Source organism: Dasypus novemcinctus, chromosome 19 (genome assembly GCF_030445035.2).
Source record: "Dasypus novemcinctus isolate mDasNov1 chromosome 19, mDasNov1.1.hap2, whole genome shotgun sequence".
Classification (NCBI taxonomy): Eukaryota; Metazoa; Chordata; class Mammalia; order Cingulata; family Dasypodidae; genus Dasypus; species Dasypus novemcinctus.
Window position 1 is genome coordinate 72,994,507 of NC_080691.1, and position 18,699 is coordinate 73,013,205.

Below are 18,699 nucleotides of genomic sequence, written 5' to 3' on the forward strand. Positions count from 1 at the left end.
TTTGCTGGAAAGAGAATTCTAGTCCAGGAGTTTTTGTTTTTTCTTCTTTTAGTACCTTAATTATATCATAGCACTGCCTTCTTGCTGCCATGGTTTGAGATGAGAGAACAACACTTAATCTTTTGAGATTCCCTTATATGTTATGGTTGTCTTTTCTCTTGCTGCTTTCAGAATTCTCTCTTTTTCATGAGCATTGGACAATTTGACAAGTATACATCCTGGAGTAGGCCTTTTAGGTTTTACATTGTTTAGGATGTGTTGCACTTTCTGAATATGTACATCCATCTCCCTCAATAGGATTGGGATGTTTTCACATATTATTTCCTCCAGTACTCCTTCTGTACCCTTTACCTTCTCTCCTCCCTCAAGGATGCTTATAATGCATTTGTTTGTGCATTTTATGTTGTCCCTCAGATGCCTAAATACCCTCCTGGATTTTTTCTGTATTTTATCAATCTGTACTACTATATGTTTGATTTCAGGTGTACTGTCTTCCACATGGCTAATTCTTTCCTCTGCCTGTTTAAATCTGCTGTTACATGCTTCCAGTGTATTTTTTATTTCTTTGATTGTGCATTTCATCATCTGCATATCCTTTATCTATTTATTTATGTTTACAGTTTCTTCAGAATATTTTGCCAGTGTCTTTTAAATATCCATGATCTCTTCCTTCACTTCATTAAGTTGGTTCATGATATTAGTTTGGATGGCTCTGATTAGTTGTCCCATGTTCTGCATCTCCTCCTGGTTTTTAGTTTGTTCAATGGACTAGGCTGTGTCTTTCTATTTCTTAGTATGGTTTATAATTTTTGTTGGTGTTTAGGCATCTTTTTATCTTGATGTATTTATTCAGTTGATTAGTTTGTCTCTTTACTCTAGGGTTTTATTTAGGTTCTGTTTTTGTGTGTGTGGTAACTTTTCCTTTGACACTTTGTTGCTCTTATTCTATTTATTTTCTGTTGTTTATATTCCTTGAAAGAAAAGTATTAGGGCCAGACAGGGAAAGAGGTAAGAAGAGAAAAAGGATAATAGTAATATTAACAGTAAAATGCAAAAGAGGAACTCTACAAGACCTAGAAATTTGAATAGTTAACTCAAGTAAGAAGTGCAGAGTAATAAGAATAAAATAGTAGGGTACAAACAATGACAAGAATAACTGAATAGACAAAAAATATCTAAAATGGATTAAAAGGCCAAAACAATAAGTAGAAAGGGGATTAGAAATGAAAAGATAATTAGGAAAAAAAGCAAGAAGAAGGAACTGAATAGAGAAGATAGAAATAAAAACAAAGAAAATCGAAGACTAAACAAAGAAGTGGAATGTAAGAATACAAACAGAAAGACATACACATAAAGATGGAGGAGAGAAAAGAAATAGACAAAATTGGAATACCAAAAAAGGGGTAAACAAAGGAAGGGAGAAACACAGCAAACAATAAACCAGACAGCAGCACCTAATTAAAAAGAAAAATAAAGGAGGGGGTCAGAAAAAGGAAGAAAAGGAACAAAAAAAGAACAAAAAACCAACATTCAGGCAAGTGATCAAACAAATAATTAGGAAATATTGCCTTCTGTCTTAGGACACTAGGGAGCTTCTCAAGGCTTCTGGTGTTCATCAATCAATTTCTGTGCAGCCTTCCATCTGGATCTTTTGAATTGAGTTTTAGCAAGTAAACTAAGTTAAATTAAAAAAAAAATTTTTTTTTGAGAAAAATAAGAGATCCCAGAGAAATGTACACAAAAATAATATCTATGTGTTCACTATCCTAAAGTATCAAGTGGGTTTCTGGTAACGCAACAGATCACTACTCTAAGGAGAGCCAGGAATCAATCCAGGGACCTTGTATATTCAAAGTGGAGACTCCTCCACTGAGCTAAACTTTCTTGTTGGGTCTGTTAGCTAGATAGCTATCTAGTTACTTTCTCTAGGACAGGTTTGACTATTGCATTTGGGTAGATTCCTGCTGATTAGGAGATCGTCTGTCCCTGTCCCTTTTCTATTCATGTTGTTTTCTCTTCCAGGGCAGCAGGACATGATCTGATCTATGTGATCAGATCCCCCCTCACCTCTCCTGTTCAGGTTGAGTTCCCTTATGAAATTAAATGGGACCCTGGTGTCCAAACTTACTGCAGAAAAATAACTCTCAACCCACTAACTCTCATCCCCTTCCTCCCAGGGGACCCTAAATAGGCCCTTGGAAGGTTACTTAGCATTTCCTATTGCCCACCTCCCTTAGGGAAGTTGGGATTTTGATAGTTTTCAGCACCATACCAGTCAAGGTCAATCGCCTGACTCTGCCTCTCCCTGCCCAAGTTCTCTCTCCCAGGTCAGCTAGGTAAATCAGGCTGCATGAAGAGATTTGTCCCTTTCCTCTTCCTGGGGCCACCTCTTGCCAGCTGGTATGCTCCCTAAAGTTCAAAGGGATCCAGGTAACCAAACCCACAGAAAGGAAACCCCTCTCCAACCTTCATCAGAACCCTCTTACACCCAGAGAATGCTTCCACCTGCTTGGCGGCTGGCGGGAATCAGGGGATTCACAGTGGTTTTTGCCTTGAGGGTGGGGTCTGGCTGCCCATTCTTTCCGGCCACCAGGCAAGAAACTCATGGTTTTCCCTTAGGCTTTTTATCTCTTTGTTCATTTCCCTCTAGATTGATGACTTGAAGCCTCCTGATCTGTGGGTTCCTAAAACAGCTCACTCAGACAGGATCTTGACCTTTCTCCCCTGTTTTTTTCAAGAGAAGTCATGAATGCTCCCTTAAACTGCTTCTTTCATCCCATAGATTTTAATATGTTGTATTCTCATTTTCATTCAGCTAAAGCTATTTACTGATTTCTCTTGCAATTTATTAGTATAACTATCTTATTACCTTTCTTTGTTACTTGGATGGATTATCTTTATCCATCATTTCACTCTAAACATATTTGTCTTTGTATTTAAGTCAAGTCTTGTACAAAAAACATATTTTGCCTGGGAAATGGGCTGTTGTTTTTTTTTTTAAGGCAAGTGAATAAAGTTTATTAAGAAATAAGAAAATGAGAAAATTATGTGATCTGAGGTGTGAATCATGGGCATATTCAGGGAGAGTTGCACCAATAGATTAATTAAGTAATTTATTTATTTAGTAGATTCCAGGAATTGAACCCAGGACCTCATACATGAGAAGCAGGTACAAAGCCACTGAGCTATATCTGTACCCCAGTGAGAAGTTTTTTTTTTCATTTGTTTCTTCTGCTTTTTGGAAGTAGGCACACAATCACTGTACTACCGCTGCTCCCCAAAGAGTTGTGTTTTTTTATTTGCTTTGTTTTTTAGGAGGTACTAGGTATAGAAACCAGGACCTCCTGCATTAGAAGGAGGTGCTCAACCACTTGGGCTGAATCTACTCCTCTGGATTTTTGATGAGGCTTCTTGTATAAACAATGGGGAAATATAGTCTTTTCAACAAATGGTCCTCAGAAAACTGGATGCATAAATGTAGAAGAATGAAGTTAAGCACCTACCTAACACCTCATACAAAAAATATATTTAAATTGTTTTAGGGACCTAAATACAAAAGTTAAAGATATAAAACTCCTTGAAAATGACACAGGGATAAATCTTCATGAAATGAAATTTGCTGTGCATTCTTGGACATGACACCAAAAACAAGAGCAACAAAAGAAATAATATTTTAATTTTATTTCCCCAAAATAAAAAATGTTCATAAAATTAAATTATCAAGAGTGAAAAGGCAACCAGCACAATGGGAGAAAATAGTTTCAAATGATGTCTCAGATGAAGGCTTAATAGCTAGAATTTATAAAGACCATGTACATTGCATCAATAAAATGACAAACGATCCAATTAAAATTGTCAGAGAATTTGAAGAGATATTTCTCTAAACAAGATACATATTTTGGTAATAAATGAAAAGATGGTCAGCAGCATTAGTCACTAGGGAAATGCAAATTAAGGCTACAATGAAACAACTTCAAGCTCACAAGGAGGGCTATTAAAAATTCAGAAAAAACAAATGTTGGAGATGATAAAAAGTAATTGGAAATCTAGAGCACTAGTGGTGATATAGAATTCTGAAGCCATTTTAAAATAATGTGGCAGCCCTCAAAAATTCATCTTTCCCTCTATTTGTACTACACCTTTGAGTTTTCCCTTGGGATTCCTGACTGGGATATGGATTCATTACCTAGAGTTGCAGCCCATAATTGGTGATGAGAATGAAAACTACATGATAACATAAGTTAATGAATACTGAGACTCAAGCAATTTCATTGAGCTGTTTTCCTAGCTCTGGGCTACCTAACTCTAGACCTGTAATCATGATGTATTATAAAAGTTTTAAAATTGTACCACCCATAAAAGAAGTGTAAGTGAATCTAAATGGATATAACACTTGCACACCAAATGATAAGAAATTTATTGTATGTTATCCTTTGATGACCATTCCACGTGAAAAAATTCCTTGAAAATTATACCTCAAGGAAAGAGAGAATAATGTAGACAAAAATCCAAGAACATGCTGCAGGGAAATGTCATGAAGAAATGGAAATGTATTATCTGTGTAAGTGAAGAATTAATGGCCAGGAAACCTAGGTTTAACTGCCAGGAATGTTGCCAGAGGTACTGCAACATCACTTTGAGCCATCTCTGTTGGTAATATTGGAGTGTTCACTGACCCACATCTCTACTAACACCATTTCTGCTCAACCCTCACATTTAGGAAAGGGCCAAGTCTTGCCAGAAGAATGAACTTAATGTCTCAAAACTACATCATTTTTCCAATTACTAATTCTCCATTTTCTATTTCTATTTGTAGTGTCAACTCCCCCCAGTAGGAATCAATACCCCAGCTACCAGTACTAGAATGGAAATCTAGAATGTCATCAGCAGATCAATCAAATGAGGCAGTATATGCATGATAGGACATCAAGCTGAAAGTTGTGAAGCAAGACGTACCAAGCTCTGGTAGTCAATGAAACAATATATCTTGAAAAAAAAAACAACAGATATTTTGTTTTATCCTAGGAATGGTGAGTGGCAGATTAGGGACACATTGGGAATATTTATATCTCAGAGTGCTGTGGCCTTCTGGAATAGAACTCTTATAAAACTTAATTAATTTAAATGTATACCTGTAGACTGATAGCATAGATGACACAAGTCCTTCAACTTTCTATAATCAATATATTTTTCAATAAGACTCTGCAGATATATCCAACCAGAGCTGGAGTTTTCTTTCTCCACCTTTTAATTAGGGTAGGAATGGTGATGTTTTATTTGCTTTGGCCAATAGAATATGGTGGAATTTGCAGTGTGTCTCAGAAGGTCTTGATGTGTTTCTGCTCATCTCTCTTGATTTCCTGCCTTAGTCATGTGAACAGGTCCAGCCTAGCTTGCTGGAGGGTAAGAGAACATGTGTCAGAGTGTTGTCCCAGTTAAGACCACTCTAGACCAGTGTATAGTCAATTAGGTCACCAAAGTGTGAGAGAGCTCAATCAGTATCCCTAGCTGACTCAACCAGACCATAGAACTATGAGGAGACAGAAGAGATTAAAAGAATTCCATACCATAGGCCCCTATACAGTAATAAAATCAGTATCTTTAATCGTTTAACTTGGGATGTTCTGTTATGCAACAATGGCTATCTGAAACAATAATTCACATTAAAAAAACAAAGTAAATTCCAATAAGTCTGATTCTTCATAGTGTTTTTATTCTTTCAGATATTTAAAGATCATTGATGATCATCTGGTTATTCAACTTTTCTTAGGTACCAGTACTTAAAATTAACCACAAACAAGTTTCCCTTCCAGATAACTAGGGGAGTTTGGAAGAACATACATCTTTATGCAGGCATAACTACTGACCCTGAATCAGAACTCACCATTAACAAAGGTATTTTTTGTACAGTAATCCAAACTTTTATGTGAGCAACCCTTTGATCATGAGGATGGAAGATAATTTTGAAGAAAGTATGATAAATTGTATTTTAGTATGTACCTATTTGGTTCCCTCAACTTCCCTTGTTTTTATATTAAAAAAAGAGCAGACAATTTTCTTAGATGAATATAAGGAGTCACATTTGTAGTCATAGATAAAGTTGTTAAGAAGTAATGGGAATATGACCCTATAAAATAATATAGAACATGCTGTACAGTCCTGAATACTAATGAATACACTACTTTACATATGGACACCAAACTTCAATATTTCAATGAATACCTGCACATCATCAAAAAGGAATATCTCTATTCTAAAACAATGTATGATTTAAAGTTCATCATGACAATATTTTTTTTAAAAGATTTATTTATTTATTTAATTCCCTTCCCCCTCCCTGGTTGTCTGTTCTCGGTGTCTATTTGCTGCGTCTTGTTTCTTTGTCTGCTTCTGTTGTCGTCAGCGGCATGGGAAGTGTGGGTGGCGCCATTCCTGGGCAGGCTGCTCTTTCTTTTCGTGCTGGGCGGCTCTCCTCACGGGCGCACTCCTTGCGCGTGGGGCTCCCCCACGCGGGGGACACCCTTTCGTGGCATGGCACTCCTTGCGCGCATCAGCGCTGCGCATGGCCAGCTCCACACGGGTCAAGGAGGCCTGGGGTTTGAACCGCGGACCTCCCATATGGTAGACGGACGCCCTAACCACTGGGCCAAAATCCGTTTCCCCATCATGACAATATTTAAGATCACCTATGATGCTAACCATATCACATCAGATATTTATACAAATTTATTTCATTCTAGACTACCCTTGTAAAAGAAGTACTTTGGTCACAAATTTTACCATGTGCTAGAGACATGATATACACTATGAACTATGAGCTGAACAAGAAAACAGGATCCTAATGTAGTGAGTAAAACCAGATGACCAGTAATAAGAGGGACAAATGTGTGAAAGCTGATATTAGCTTTTAGGTTGAGATATAGAAAGGGTTGATGGACACAACAGTGAAAAGTTGCTATGTCAGAATTTCCTCTAAGTTATAACTCTATTAATGGATTTATACACTACGTAGTTTTTTTCCATATGAGTAATACAACTCATCACTACTCTTTCAGCAAAACAAAGAAAATATTCCTTGTGATGATGAATGTTACTTCACTATATATATATATATATATATATATATATATATATATATATTCTTTAAGAAGTCCATGTATCTTGAGGTATGTTGGACTTTATAAATAGTTTCTTATCCAAGATTGATATATAATATTTGGAAATTGGGAAAGTGAGAAAAGGGAAAATTAAGGGTGACAGAAAGGGTTTAATAAAGGAAGGGACAAAATTTAACACATTGAAACTCTATGAAGTAAATAGAGGCAGATTCTACTTTCAAGTTCTGATGAAAGAATTACAAGTTTTGGATCTGCCTTTGTGTCCTCCTCAACCCAAGGTATAATGATCCAATTAGGTTTTTCAAAGCCCCCTTTATTTCTTTATTTCTCAGACTATAGATGAAGGGGTTCAGCATGGGTGTGACTATGGCATACATCACAGAGGCTTGTGCATTTGAATGTGTGTTGGATGAAGCAGAAGAACTAAGGTATACACCTATTGTCGAACAGTAAAATAAGGAAACCACTGAAAGGTGAGACACACAGGTAGAAAATGCTTTATATTTCCCTTGAGCTGATGAGATTGCACAAATGGCAGAAACAATCTTAGAGTAAGAGAAAAGGATTGCAACAAGGGGACCTCCACCAAGCACTACAGCGGCAAAATCTATCACTACATCATTGATGAAGGTGTCAGAACAAGCAAGTTGGATCATTTGATTAAGTTCACAGAAAAAGTGTGGGATTTCCAAATGTGTACAGAAGAAGAGCCGCAAAACCAATAAGCTGTGTAACAAGGAATTTAGGGCACTCATGATTGAGGACCCTAGAATAAGAAGCACACAGGTCCAAGAGTTCATGATGACTGTGTAGTGCAGGGGGCGACAGATGGCCACAAAACGGTCATAAGCCATGACAGTCAGTAGAAAGTTGTCCAATACTCCAAAGAATGTGAAAAAATACATCTGTGTGAGGCAGCCTCCATAGGTTATGGCTCTGCTCTGCTTGTGGATGTTCACCAGCATCTTTGGAACAGAGATGGAAGTTAAGCAGATGTCACAAAGTGACAGATTGGAGAGGAAGAAGTACATGGGTGTGTGGAGGTGTGATTCAGTGATGGTGGCCAGGATGATGAGCAGGTTCCCAGTGAAGGTGACAAGGTACATGAACAGGAACAGCCCAAAGATGAAAGGCTGTAATTTTGGTTCCTCTGAAAATCCCAGGAGAAGAAATTCTGAAATTTGGGTATCATTTCCATGCTTCAAGTTGCTGATGTGACTACCCATAAAGAAAAAAGAATATCACTAATTTTCACATAATCAAGCATTACTATTACAGCAGAATTACTAAAATTTCTATTTTAAATTCATGATATTAATTTCTACATTTTGGTTATGCATCTGTTCCTTTAGAAGACTTCTATTGCAAATGCTGATTAAGATTTTGTTCCCTCTCTGAGCCTTTTCTTCAAGCAGCCTTGAATTTTATGTTTCTATGAAATACCCATTCATTTACTTGAGGCTTGTATATTGAATGCTGGTTATATGCCAGGCAAAGTGAGGACAACTGGAATAGAGTGCTGAAACACAAAAGAAAACTACATGCTGAAGATGAAGGAGTGTAAGTACATAAAAAATAAATGTCAGATGCCATTTTTTCCCACAATTCTCTGAGTTTTTAATTTTAACATGGATTGTAATAAAACAAAAGTAATTAGCACTCAATAAAGCATGTATATTACAGTTTTCATAAATAATCACTATAGTGTTCACAGTCATTAAGTGAAGTCTTTGTTTTAACCTTGATTGAAGGTCAATAAAAGTACAAAGCACTTAGCACAGTATATATTTTCAAGGAGCACAATGTACTCACATCTGAAAAAATGTGAATAGACCAATTCTGAAACATATAGTAATCAAAATGTCAAATGCCAAAGGCAAAGAGAGAATTCTGAGAGCAGCACAAGAAAAGCAATGAATAACAAACATACAATGGATACCCAAAATGATTAAGTGCAGATTTCTCACCAGAATCAATGGAGGCAAGAAGACTGTGGTATGATTTTTTAAGATACTACAAGAGAAAACCTTCCATTCAAGACTCTTATATCCAGCAAGACTGTCTTTCAAAAATGAGGGTGATATTAGAATATTCAAAGATAAACAGAAACTGAGAGAATTTCTAAACAAGAGACAAGATTTGCAGGAAATGTTCGAGGGTGTGCTAGAACATGAAAAGAAAGAAGAGAAAGGCCTAGAAGAGATTCTAGAAATGAAGATTATATCAATAATAGTAACCAAAATTATCAAGAGAGTGGGGAAAATAAAATATGACAGATAAATAGGAATAAACTTAACCAAAATGTAAAGCACTTGTATTCAGAAAACTGCAACTCAATGTTAAAAGAAATTTAAAAAAGCATAAATAACCACCAAAAACTTTCCATGCTCATGGATGGAAGACCAAATATCATAAAGATGTCAATTCTACTCAAATTGGTATACAGATTCAATGCAATCCTGATAAAAATTCCACCAGCATATTTTTACAAAAATTGAAAACATGATTATCTAATTTATTTGAAAGGGTAAGGGATCTTGAATAGCCAGAATCATCTTAAAAAGGAAAAGCAAAGTCTCATCTCCATATTTTAAATTATATTGCCTAGATATAGTGGTAAAAATAGCATGGTAGTGGTATAAAGACAGATACATAGCCTTATGAAACCAAAGTGATGATTCAGAAACAGACCCTCATAAGCATGGTCAAGTGATTTTTGACTACTCTGTCAAACCCATACAGCTTGGGCAGAACAGTCTATTCAACAAATGGTGCTAAAGAAGTGGATATCCCTAACCAAAAGAAGGAAAGAAGACCCCTATCTCACACTTTATCCAAAAACTAACTCAAAGTGGGTCAAAAACCTAGAAATAAAACCAAGAACCATAAAACTTCTAGAAGAAATTGTAGGAAAATATCCTCAAAACTTGGTGGTAGATGGTGGGTACTTAAATGAGATATGAGGCAATATATGTTTGTTTTTTAAGTTCACAACTATTACTATACTCTTATTGTTTATGTATGTTTGTGTATGTTTGTGTGTGAGTGATATACTTCCATAAATTTTTTTAAAAAAGAAAAAAGTATATGAGGTTCCCATATACCCCATTCCCCAGACCCCCACTCCTCCCTCATCAGCAACTTCTTTCATTAGTGTGGTACATTCATTGCATTTGATGAGTACATTTTGGAACACTGCTACACAGCCTGGACCATAGTTTATGTTGTAGTTTACAGTTTCTCCCAGCCCATTTAGTGGGTTATAGCAGGATATATAATGTTCTGCATCTGAGAAGACATTTTTTAAAAGGAAAATAAGAGCTAGAGAAATGGATACAGTGAAATGGGAGTGCTGTTTTTACTTAGTGTTCAAAGAAGTATAGCATACAAGGTGACATTTTAACAGAATTCAGAAGCCTGGGGGGGGTGTGACCAGCTGAGAGACTGTCCGAAGGATTGACTTGTTTTCAGTACTCAAGGACAACAAGGAAGTCAGATTTTTCAAGGGAAAGAGACAAAAGAAGACTGATAAGAGCTTATGTCAGAGAATGTTTAAGAAGGTGGTGGTGCTCATTCTTGCTGATAGAACATCAAGACAAACAGAATCTGTTACCCACATGTTGTACCTCTCATCTTTATTGAATTGGTCTCTAAGACTTTCCCCATTTAGAAATGAATATATTCTTTATACAGATAGACCTGCATTGTGGATTCTACATTATTAGGCACTTATTTTTTTAAGATGACTGCATGTACCCCTGCTCTAAAGGTTGGAAAGAAAACACTAAACACCCATGAAGACAAGACATCATGAATACTTGGTGTGTGTTGATGCCATGGCCTTCTCACCACTCTGTGTGGTCATGAATGAATACAAGGCCAACAGGTTTAACTATGGGCTTCACATTGGTGTCACTACTTGTATCATTTGTTTAAAAATATGAATAATAAAGAAGTTCATAAGCAGAGAGGTATGCAGAAAGAGAAGAATAAAATAAACTCAGGTTATCCTTCAGTGACTTTGATGAAGAAAATCTTTCTTCAGTCCCGGCAGCAGTCAAACCCTGTTATACTGCTTCCCTGCCAAGAAACAACAGCAAATTGGTTCCAAGGGAAGCAGAAGGAAATGAGTAGCGATGATTAAAGCAAAAATAAATTAATTTGAGAACAAAAAAAAAAAAAAAACCACAACAGAATCAACACAGACTAAAGTTAGTTATTTGAGATAAACAAAATTGGCACTTAGGTAGACAGACAAAGGAAAAGAGAGAGATACTACATATAAATAAAATCAGAAATGAGAGCAGAGTCTCCTGATTACACCAAAATAAAAAGATTATCCATATAGTTGCTATGAGCGACTATATGCCAATAAAGTAGATAATTTAGATGGAATGGACAACTTTCTAGAAACACCGACTCTAAAAGAAATAGAAAATCCCAACAAACCAATCACAAATAAAGAGACTGAATCAGTCATCAAAACCCTCCCAATAAAGAAAAGCCAATATCTGGGTAGCCTCAAAGGTCAATTTTACCTATTGATTCAGGAAGAATTAATACCAATCCTGCTCCAACTCTTCCAAAAACTGAAGAGACAGAAACAGTACCTAACTCATTCTATGAAACCAACATCAGCCTAACACCAAAACCGGATGAAGACACTGCAAATAAGAAAATTACAGACCGATCTCTCTAATAAATACAGACGCAAAAATTTACAATAAAATACTTGCACATCAAACAGCACATTAAAATAATTATACACCATTATAATGTAGGTTTTACCCCAGGTATGCTAGGGGGTTCAACACAATACAATCAATTAATATAATATAAAAAATTAACAAATCAAAAGGGAAAGCCATGTGGATATCTCAATTGAGAAAGAAACAGCATTTGACAAAATCTAGCAACCATTCCTGGTAAAAACACTTTTAAAGATAGGATTAAAAGGAAATATCCTCAACATGAAAAAGGGCATATGAGAAATTCCCACATTATATTTTAGCATAGCAAATGTGATACTAATTTATTAGTCAAGCAAGTAAACAATCATGGAGATAACTTTGATCCCCTGCTCTAGTTCCAGATTACCCTAGATAAGCTCTCAAATAACCACGTGTTTTTAATAACCAGAAAATATTAACTTCTCAGAAAACTTACCCTGAAAAATTTAACTCAGATCAAAGTTATTTGCTTCCATTTACTCTGACTCTTTCTTACATTATCCATTGAGCTTTCCTACTCACCTGTATGGCATTTCTGGGAATAAAGACTCCATTCACAAGTCTGGATTTCTCCCTAGGAGACTGATGTTGGAGACTAAATCTCTCTTCCTAAACAAGAAATGAAGGAGTCAGCCATTAGTCTGCTTGCCAGAGTTAGGACCCCAAAGAAACAACCATATCTCCTTCAGCCCAAATTGTGGAGATAAGGGACAGCAGCAGAGGAGATAATTACAGCTTTCCTTTGGATCCTCATTAGCATATTTCCCTCTGTGTCCCTCACTACACCATTTTTTTGTTACTTCATCCCCTGAGCTATCATTTTCTTTTGGGGCAATGGTCAGGAGAGAATGGAAAATTTCCTGCTCACTCTCTGTTCCCTAGATACCAGGTGGCATCAGGTGAATCCAGGTTTCATCCTCTTCTCATGTATTCTGCTGCCTTGAATAAATCTAATCTAGCACATTTGCCATCCTCAAATTAAAGTTTTCACCACATCTATGAATGACATATCCATCTTCATTAGTCCTTTGGATCACAAAGTCTTTGCTTGTGTTGAAGATATAGCTCCTGATTTTCTCTCTGGAATATTCTTTTCCCTTTTACAACAAAGTGCAGAAATGTGTTCCTTGGATGTGGAACCAAAATTTGTATGCCTCTTACCTTAATCATATGTTTGTCCTTTCAATTAAGAATGTCCTGCCTGTCATGCAAGTTGAGTTGCCATTTAGTTCTTTATTTAAATAATATTTTAATTAAAAACAAAATGAAATATAATCTATAAAATTATATATGTTACTATGATAAAACTAATTAAAAAGTTAAATTACTAACATAAAGGCAAATAAAATCTAGCAATCATCTCAGAAATCTTTTGCTTGAACCGAATATAATGTTGATATAACTGCAGGATGTTTAACAGCATCCTTGGGCTTTACACACTGGTTGCTATTGGTTCCCCCCAAGGCCTCAGATGTTGGGCAAGCATAAGTACCTCCAGGAATTGCCATATATCTCCTGGGGGCCAGAATCACCCATGGGTGAGAACTACTGACTGAGGGACTGAGAACTACAAACATCTTTATATGGTTTCTAACAATGCTGTTGCCCTTACTCAATTTATAACTTTAGGTGAGTGCTTAACCTTTTGAAACCGACCCATTTCTACAAATATAGAATTGTGCTCATAAGAGTACTGCTCTACGGAGGTGGGGCAAGATGACATCTGAGCGAGTGCACCTCATAATCTCTCCTGCAAAGAAGCGGCTGACTAGAGTCAGAGTCCTGCTGGACCAGACTGTTTCGGGTGTTTGCAGGGCAGGAGGTGACTGGACATCGATTTGGTGGAATGGTGACAGAGGTGACTCTTGTAAGAGGCAGAATTTTGGGTCTCTTGCACGGATGTCAGAGGTTGTGGGCAGGACCCTTCCCCCTGGGGCTGGCAGCCTGGCTGCAGTGATTCCTGAAGGCTTTGTTGTGCTGTGGTGTTCCCAAGCCCTGGGCAGGCTGTTTTGGGGCCTTACAGGGTGGGAGGTGTCTGGATGTTGCTTTGATGAGACAGTGATGGAGGAGATTCTTGCAAGAGGTAGAATTTTGGGTTTCTGACACAGAGTTCAGAAGTTGTAGGTGGACCCGCCCCCCCAGGGCTGGTGGCCAGCCACTGTGATCCCTGAAATCTCTGTTGTGCTGTGGTGTTCCCAAAACCTGAGTGAGCTGTTTTGGGGGATTGCAGGGCAGGAGGTGTCTGGATGTCGATTTGTTGAGACAGTGACAGAAGAGATTCTTATGAGAGGTGGAATTTTGGGTTTCTGACATGGAGGTCAGAATTTGTGGGTGGGATCCCTCCCCCTAGGGCTGGTGGACCAGCTGAAGTGAAGCCTGAAGGCTTTGCTGTGCTGCAGTGTTCCCAGGTCCGTGTTAACTGGATGTGTGGTTCTCAGGTCTGTGTCCCCTAAACCCTATTGGCCCATGATCCTGAGACTCACACACCTTGAGTCTGCAATATCACAGACTTCCCATCCCTGAATCCACCACACCCTGAGGTTTGTCTGAGGTCCTTGATTATCCTAAGTCTCCACATTTAGTGTTGTTTTCTTTCTCTCTTTCTCCTTGAGCTTGGAAGAGTGTACCAGCTGATTTGGGGAGAGTCTGGGAAGAAAAGAGAAGAGAATCTTCTGAGAAAGCCCAATTTACCTAAACATTCTGGGATAGGAAACTTGGTCTGGGAGAAGGTGGAGTCAGAAAATCAATTAGACCTCCCCTAGCACTCCTAAGGGGGAGGGATTGTAGGAGGTGGTATCTAAACTTCCAATAGCATATTTGGGGTTTCTGGTGAGGTGTAGGTGCTTTCACAGTGGAAATGAAGGGCCATAGTCTTTTGTGTTGATTGGTTCAACAAGGACCTACTTGAATCTCCTGCCGGAACTCTCAGGCAGCTTTCCTGCTGCCCTGAGAGAGACATGAGGAAGGGAGAAAGGGGGAAGGTCAGATCCCTAAGTGTATTATTTTACTGCAAAGAGGATTCCTAGCTTGAAATGTTAGTTCTTTTTTCTTTTCCTTTTTTCATGGTTCCTAATTTTGCATTGTCTTCTGGTCTTTTCACCCATTTTATCCCTCAAGGTTCTTTTTCATTTATTTAGGTTTTTTTTCTCTGTTTATTTCTCTTGCTTGTTTCCCCCACTTTTGCTTTGCCCCATTTTTCTCTTCTCTTTTTTTTTCTTTTCTCTCTTTTTCTTCTTTTTTATTTTATCCTCCTTATATAATATGTGCTGCAGGGAGTGCTTCACATTTGCTGTGTTTCCTCATCCTCCATTTCCTCTTTTCTGTGTGTATTGACTTTGGCCACCTACACTATCCCCTTTCCCCTACATCTTTCTATCGTCCATCATCTACTGTTTCTCTTATATTCCACCTCCCTGTCTTTGGCCCCCAAACTGTCTGCCTTTTTATTTTTAATACCTTCATTCTGTTTTCTGTCTTTTATCCACTCCTGATATTATTGTCTTTCTTTTCTCTTTTCCTCTCTCATTAAAACACTGGCCTTTTAATTCGTACTATATTCTTCCCCATATTCAGTTGACTGTGTCATTTAGGTACTCTACTTACTGCTATAACTCTACACAACTTACATGAGTCTAATATCCATTCTCCTAGATCTCACATTGTTGCTCTGATAACATTTATTATGAATACTATTTTATATATTTTCTTTTCTTACTCATTTGCTTTCGCTGGCCCTAATAATTTTCCTCAAAGTGAACTTAGCCAGCAACAAGAAAATAGAGTAAGAAGAACAAAGTTAAAAAGAGAAGACATAAAATGCATGAACAACAACTAATTAATCCCCAAGAATAGACAAAGAAGTTAAGGAACTGATCAGAGCCATCAAGATAAAATGATGAACAGACAGCAACAAAAAACTACAAACCAAACCAATAACCAGAAAACATGGCCGAATCCAATGAACAAACTAAAAACCAGGAAGAGGAGCAGAACATTGGACAAGTAATTAAAGATCTCAAAACATATGTTAGAGACCAAATTAATGAAGTAAAGGAAGAGATTAACAGTATAAGAAAACACTTGGAGAGGAAATTGCAGACATATGCAAAAAGATAGCAGATATGATGGTGTTGAATACCACAGTTCAAGAAATCAAAAATACACTCTTAGAAAATAGCAGCAGATTAGAAGAGGCAGAGGAGAGAATTAGCTATGTGGAAGACAGAACATCTGAAATCAAACAGATAATAGAAATGATAGGTAAAAAGATAGAAAAACTCCAGCTGGGATTTAGGGACCTGAATAAGAATGCAAAATGCACAAACATACATATTATAGGTATCTCAGAAGGAGAAGAGAAGGGAAAGGGGACAGAAGGCATGTTGGAGGAAATAATGGCTGAAAACTTCCCAAATCTATTGAGATAGATGGATATACATGTCCAGGAAGCACAACACACCCTAAACACCAAAAATCCCAACAGGTCCACCCCAAGATATATGCTTGTCAAAATATCCAATGCTCAAGGCAAAGAGAAAATTCTAAAAGCAGCAAGAGAAAAGAGAACCATCACATACAAGGGAGGCTCCAGAAGATTATGTGCTGATTTCTCATCTGAACCCATGGAGGCAAAAAGACAGTGGTATGACATAGTTAAGGTAATAAAAGAAAAAAATTTCCAACCAAGAATACTCTATCCAGCAAAGTCAGCATTCAAAAATGATGGAGAGTTCAAAATATTCACAGATAAACAGAAACTAAGAGAGTTTGCCACCAAGAATCCTGCCCTTCAAGAAATACTAAAGGGAGTTCTGCAGGAAGAAAGAAAAAAACAGGAGAGGCAGAGTTGGATGAGTGTGTAAGAGCAACAAAAAAAGACAAAAAGAGAAGGAAAACAAACAAACAAAATATGACAAACACAAGTCCAAACAAAATATGGCTAACATAAATAATTCCTAGAAAGGAATAACACTGAAAGTCAATGGATTAAACTCACCTGTCAAAAGACTGAGACTGGAAGATTGGATAAGGAAATATGACCCATCTACATGCTGTCTACAAGAAACACATCTTAGACCCAGGGATTCAAGGAGATTGAAAGTGAATGGCTGGAAAACAATCTTACAAGGAAACAATAACCAAAAAAGGTAGGAGTAGCTATATTAATATTAGACAAAATAAACTGTAAATGCAAAACAATTGTGAGAGAAAAGATGGACACTATATAATAGAGGGATAATTTTTCAAGACAAAGAACAACCATAAACATTTATGCTCCTAACTAGGTGCCTCCAAATATGTGAGGCAAACACTGGAAAAACTAAGTGAAGGAATAGATGCCTCTACAATTATAGTGGGAGACTATAATAAACCACTATCAACTTTGGACAGAACATCTAAAAAGAGAATCAATAAAGAAACAAAAACTTTGAACAGTATATTAGAGAAGCTGGACCTAATAGACATATATGGATCATTATACCCACATACAGCAGGATATACATTTTTCTTAAGTGCACATGGATCGTTCTCCAAGAAAGGCCATATGCTAGGCCACAAAGAAAGGCTCAATGAATTCAGAAAGATTGAAATTATACAAAATAATTTTTCAGACCACAGTGGAGTGAAACTGGAAATCTGCAAGGGCCAGAGGCCCAGATTTCACCACCAAGATATGGAAATTAAACAGCACACTCTTAGAAAAACAGTGGGTCAAAGAGAGAATCTCTAACTACCTTGAAACTAATAAAAATTATAACACAACATACCAAAACTTATGGGATGCAGCAAAAGCAGTACTGAGAGGGAAATTTATGGCCATAAATTCATACATCAAAAAAGAAGATAGTTTGAATCTCTGGACTGACAGTATGATAGCCAGGCCCTGAGCCTCAACAGACTTCAGCCCCTACACTCTGATTTATTGGACTTACCCCACTCAGCTAACATGGAGTTGAAGAATGTCAACCTCCACACCATAGAGCCTAGAGTGCCTACAACTGAAAGCAGGAGGATTGCATCCAGTATCCATGTGGAATCTAAGCTCCCTCTTGACATAGATGTACAATGGACACAACCAATCCAATGTCCACAGAGAAAATGTGGCATTGGTGTGGGAAGGGTGGCCATGGTGGCTGTTGGGTGTGGGGAATAGGAGGAAGAGATGAGATGGGGAGGCTTTTTCGAGACTTGGAGTTGTCCTGGGTGGTGCTTCACGGACAACTACGGGACATCGTAGATCCCCCCAGGGCCCACTGGATGGAACGTGGGAGAGTGTGGGCTATGATGTGGACCATTGACTATGGGGTGCAGCGATGCCCAGAGATGTACTTACTAGGTGCAATGGATGTGTCATGATGATGGGGGAGAGTGTTGCTGTGCGGGGATTGGGGGGGGTGGGGTTGAATAGGACCTCATATTTTTTAATGTAATATTTTTTTAAAAAATGAATTAAAAAAATGTTTGGATATTTTCATAGTGGTTACAATTAAAAAGAACAACTAAGGGAGTGCTGAGTTCCTAGCCAAGGGAGCTCTATCACAGTCCCTAAGGGAACAGCAACAATCCTCCAAGTGCAACAGCAAAGAACAAAAACGAAGGAAGGTCCAACAATGAGCCCTTGATACTAATGACTATGCTTGTGAGCCTGTGCATCAGAAATAAGAACAATGTCTAGAGCTGCAGTGTGCCTAAGAGTTTCCTCCTGAGAGCCTGTTTTGCTTAAATGCTGCTAGTCTCAAAGCCAAACTCAGCATGTAAATGTGTTGCCTTTCTCCCAGCATGGGACATGACTCCCAGGGATGAGCCTCCCTGGTGTTGAGGGATTACTACCAAGTACCAGCTGATGATGT

At 37.7% G+C, this 18,699-nt stretch overlaps 1 protein-coding gene across 1 annotated transcript; it reads right to left on the reverse strand.

Annotated features, from left to right (window-relative positions):
- Positions 1 to 7,354: 7,354 nt before the first annotated feature.
- On the reverse strand, positions 7,355 to 8,344 carry LOC139436958 (olfactory receptor 7A40-like). Its single transcript, XM_071209683.1, has one exon. The coding sequence runs from the start codon at positions 8,342 to 8,344 to the stop codon at positions 7,355 to 7,357; it is 990 nt and encodes a 329-aa protein (XP_071065784.1).
- Positions 8,345 to 18,699: the final 10,355 nt, after the last annotated feature.

What these genes read in the sequence shown, in the direction of transcription:
- LOC139436958 (XM_071209683.1), bottom strand. Translation starts at nt 8,344, where the DNA reads ATGGGTAGTCACATCAGCAACTTGAAGCATGGAAATGATACCCAAATT.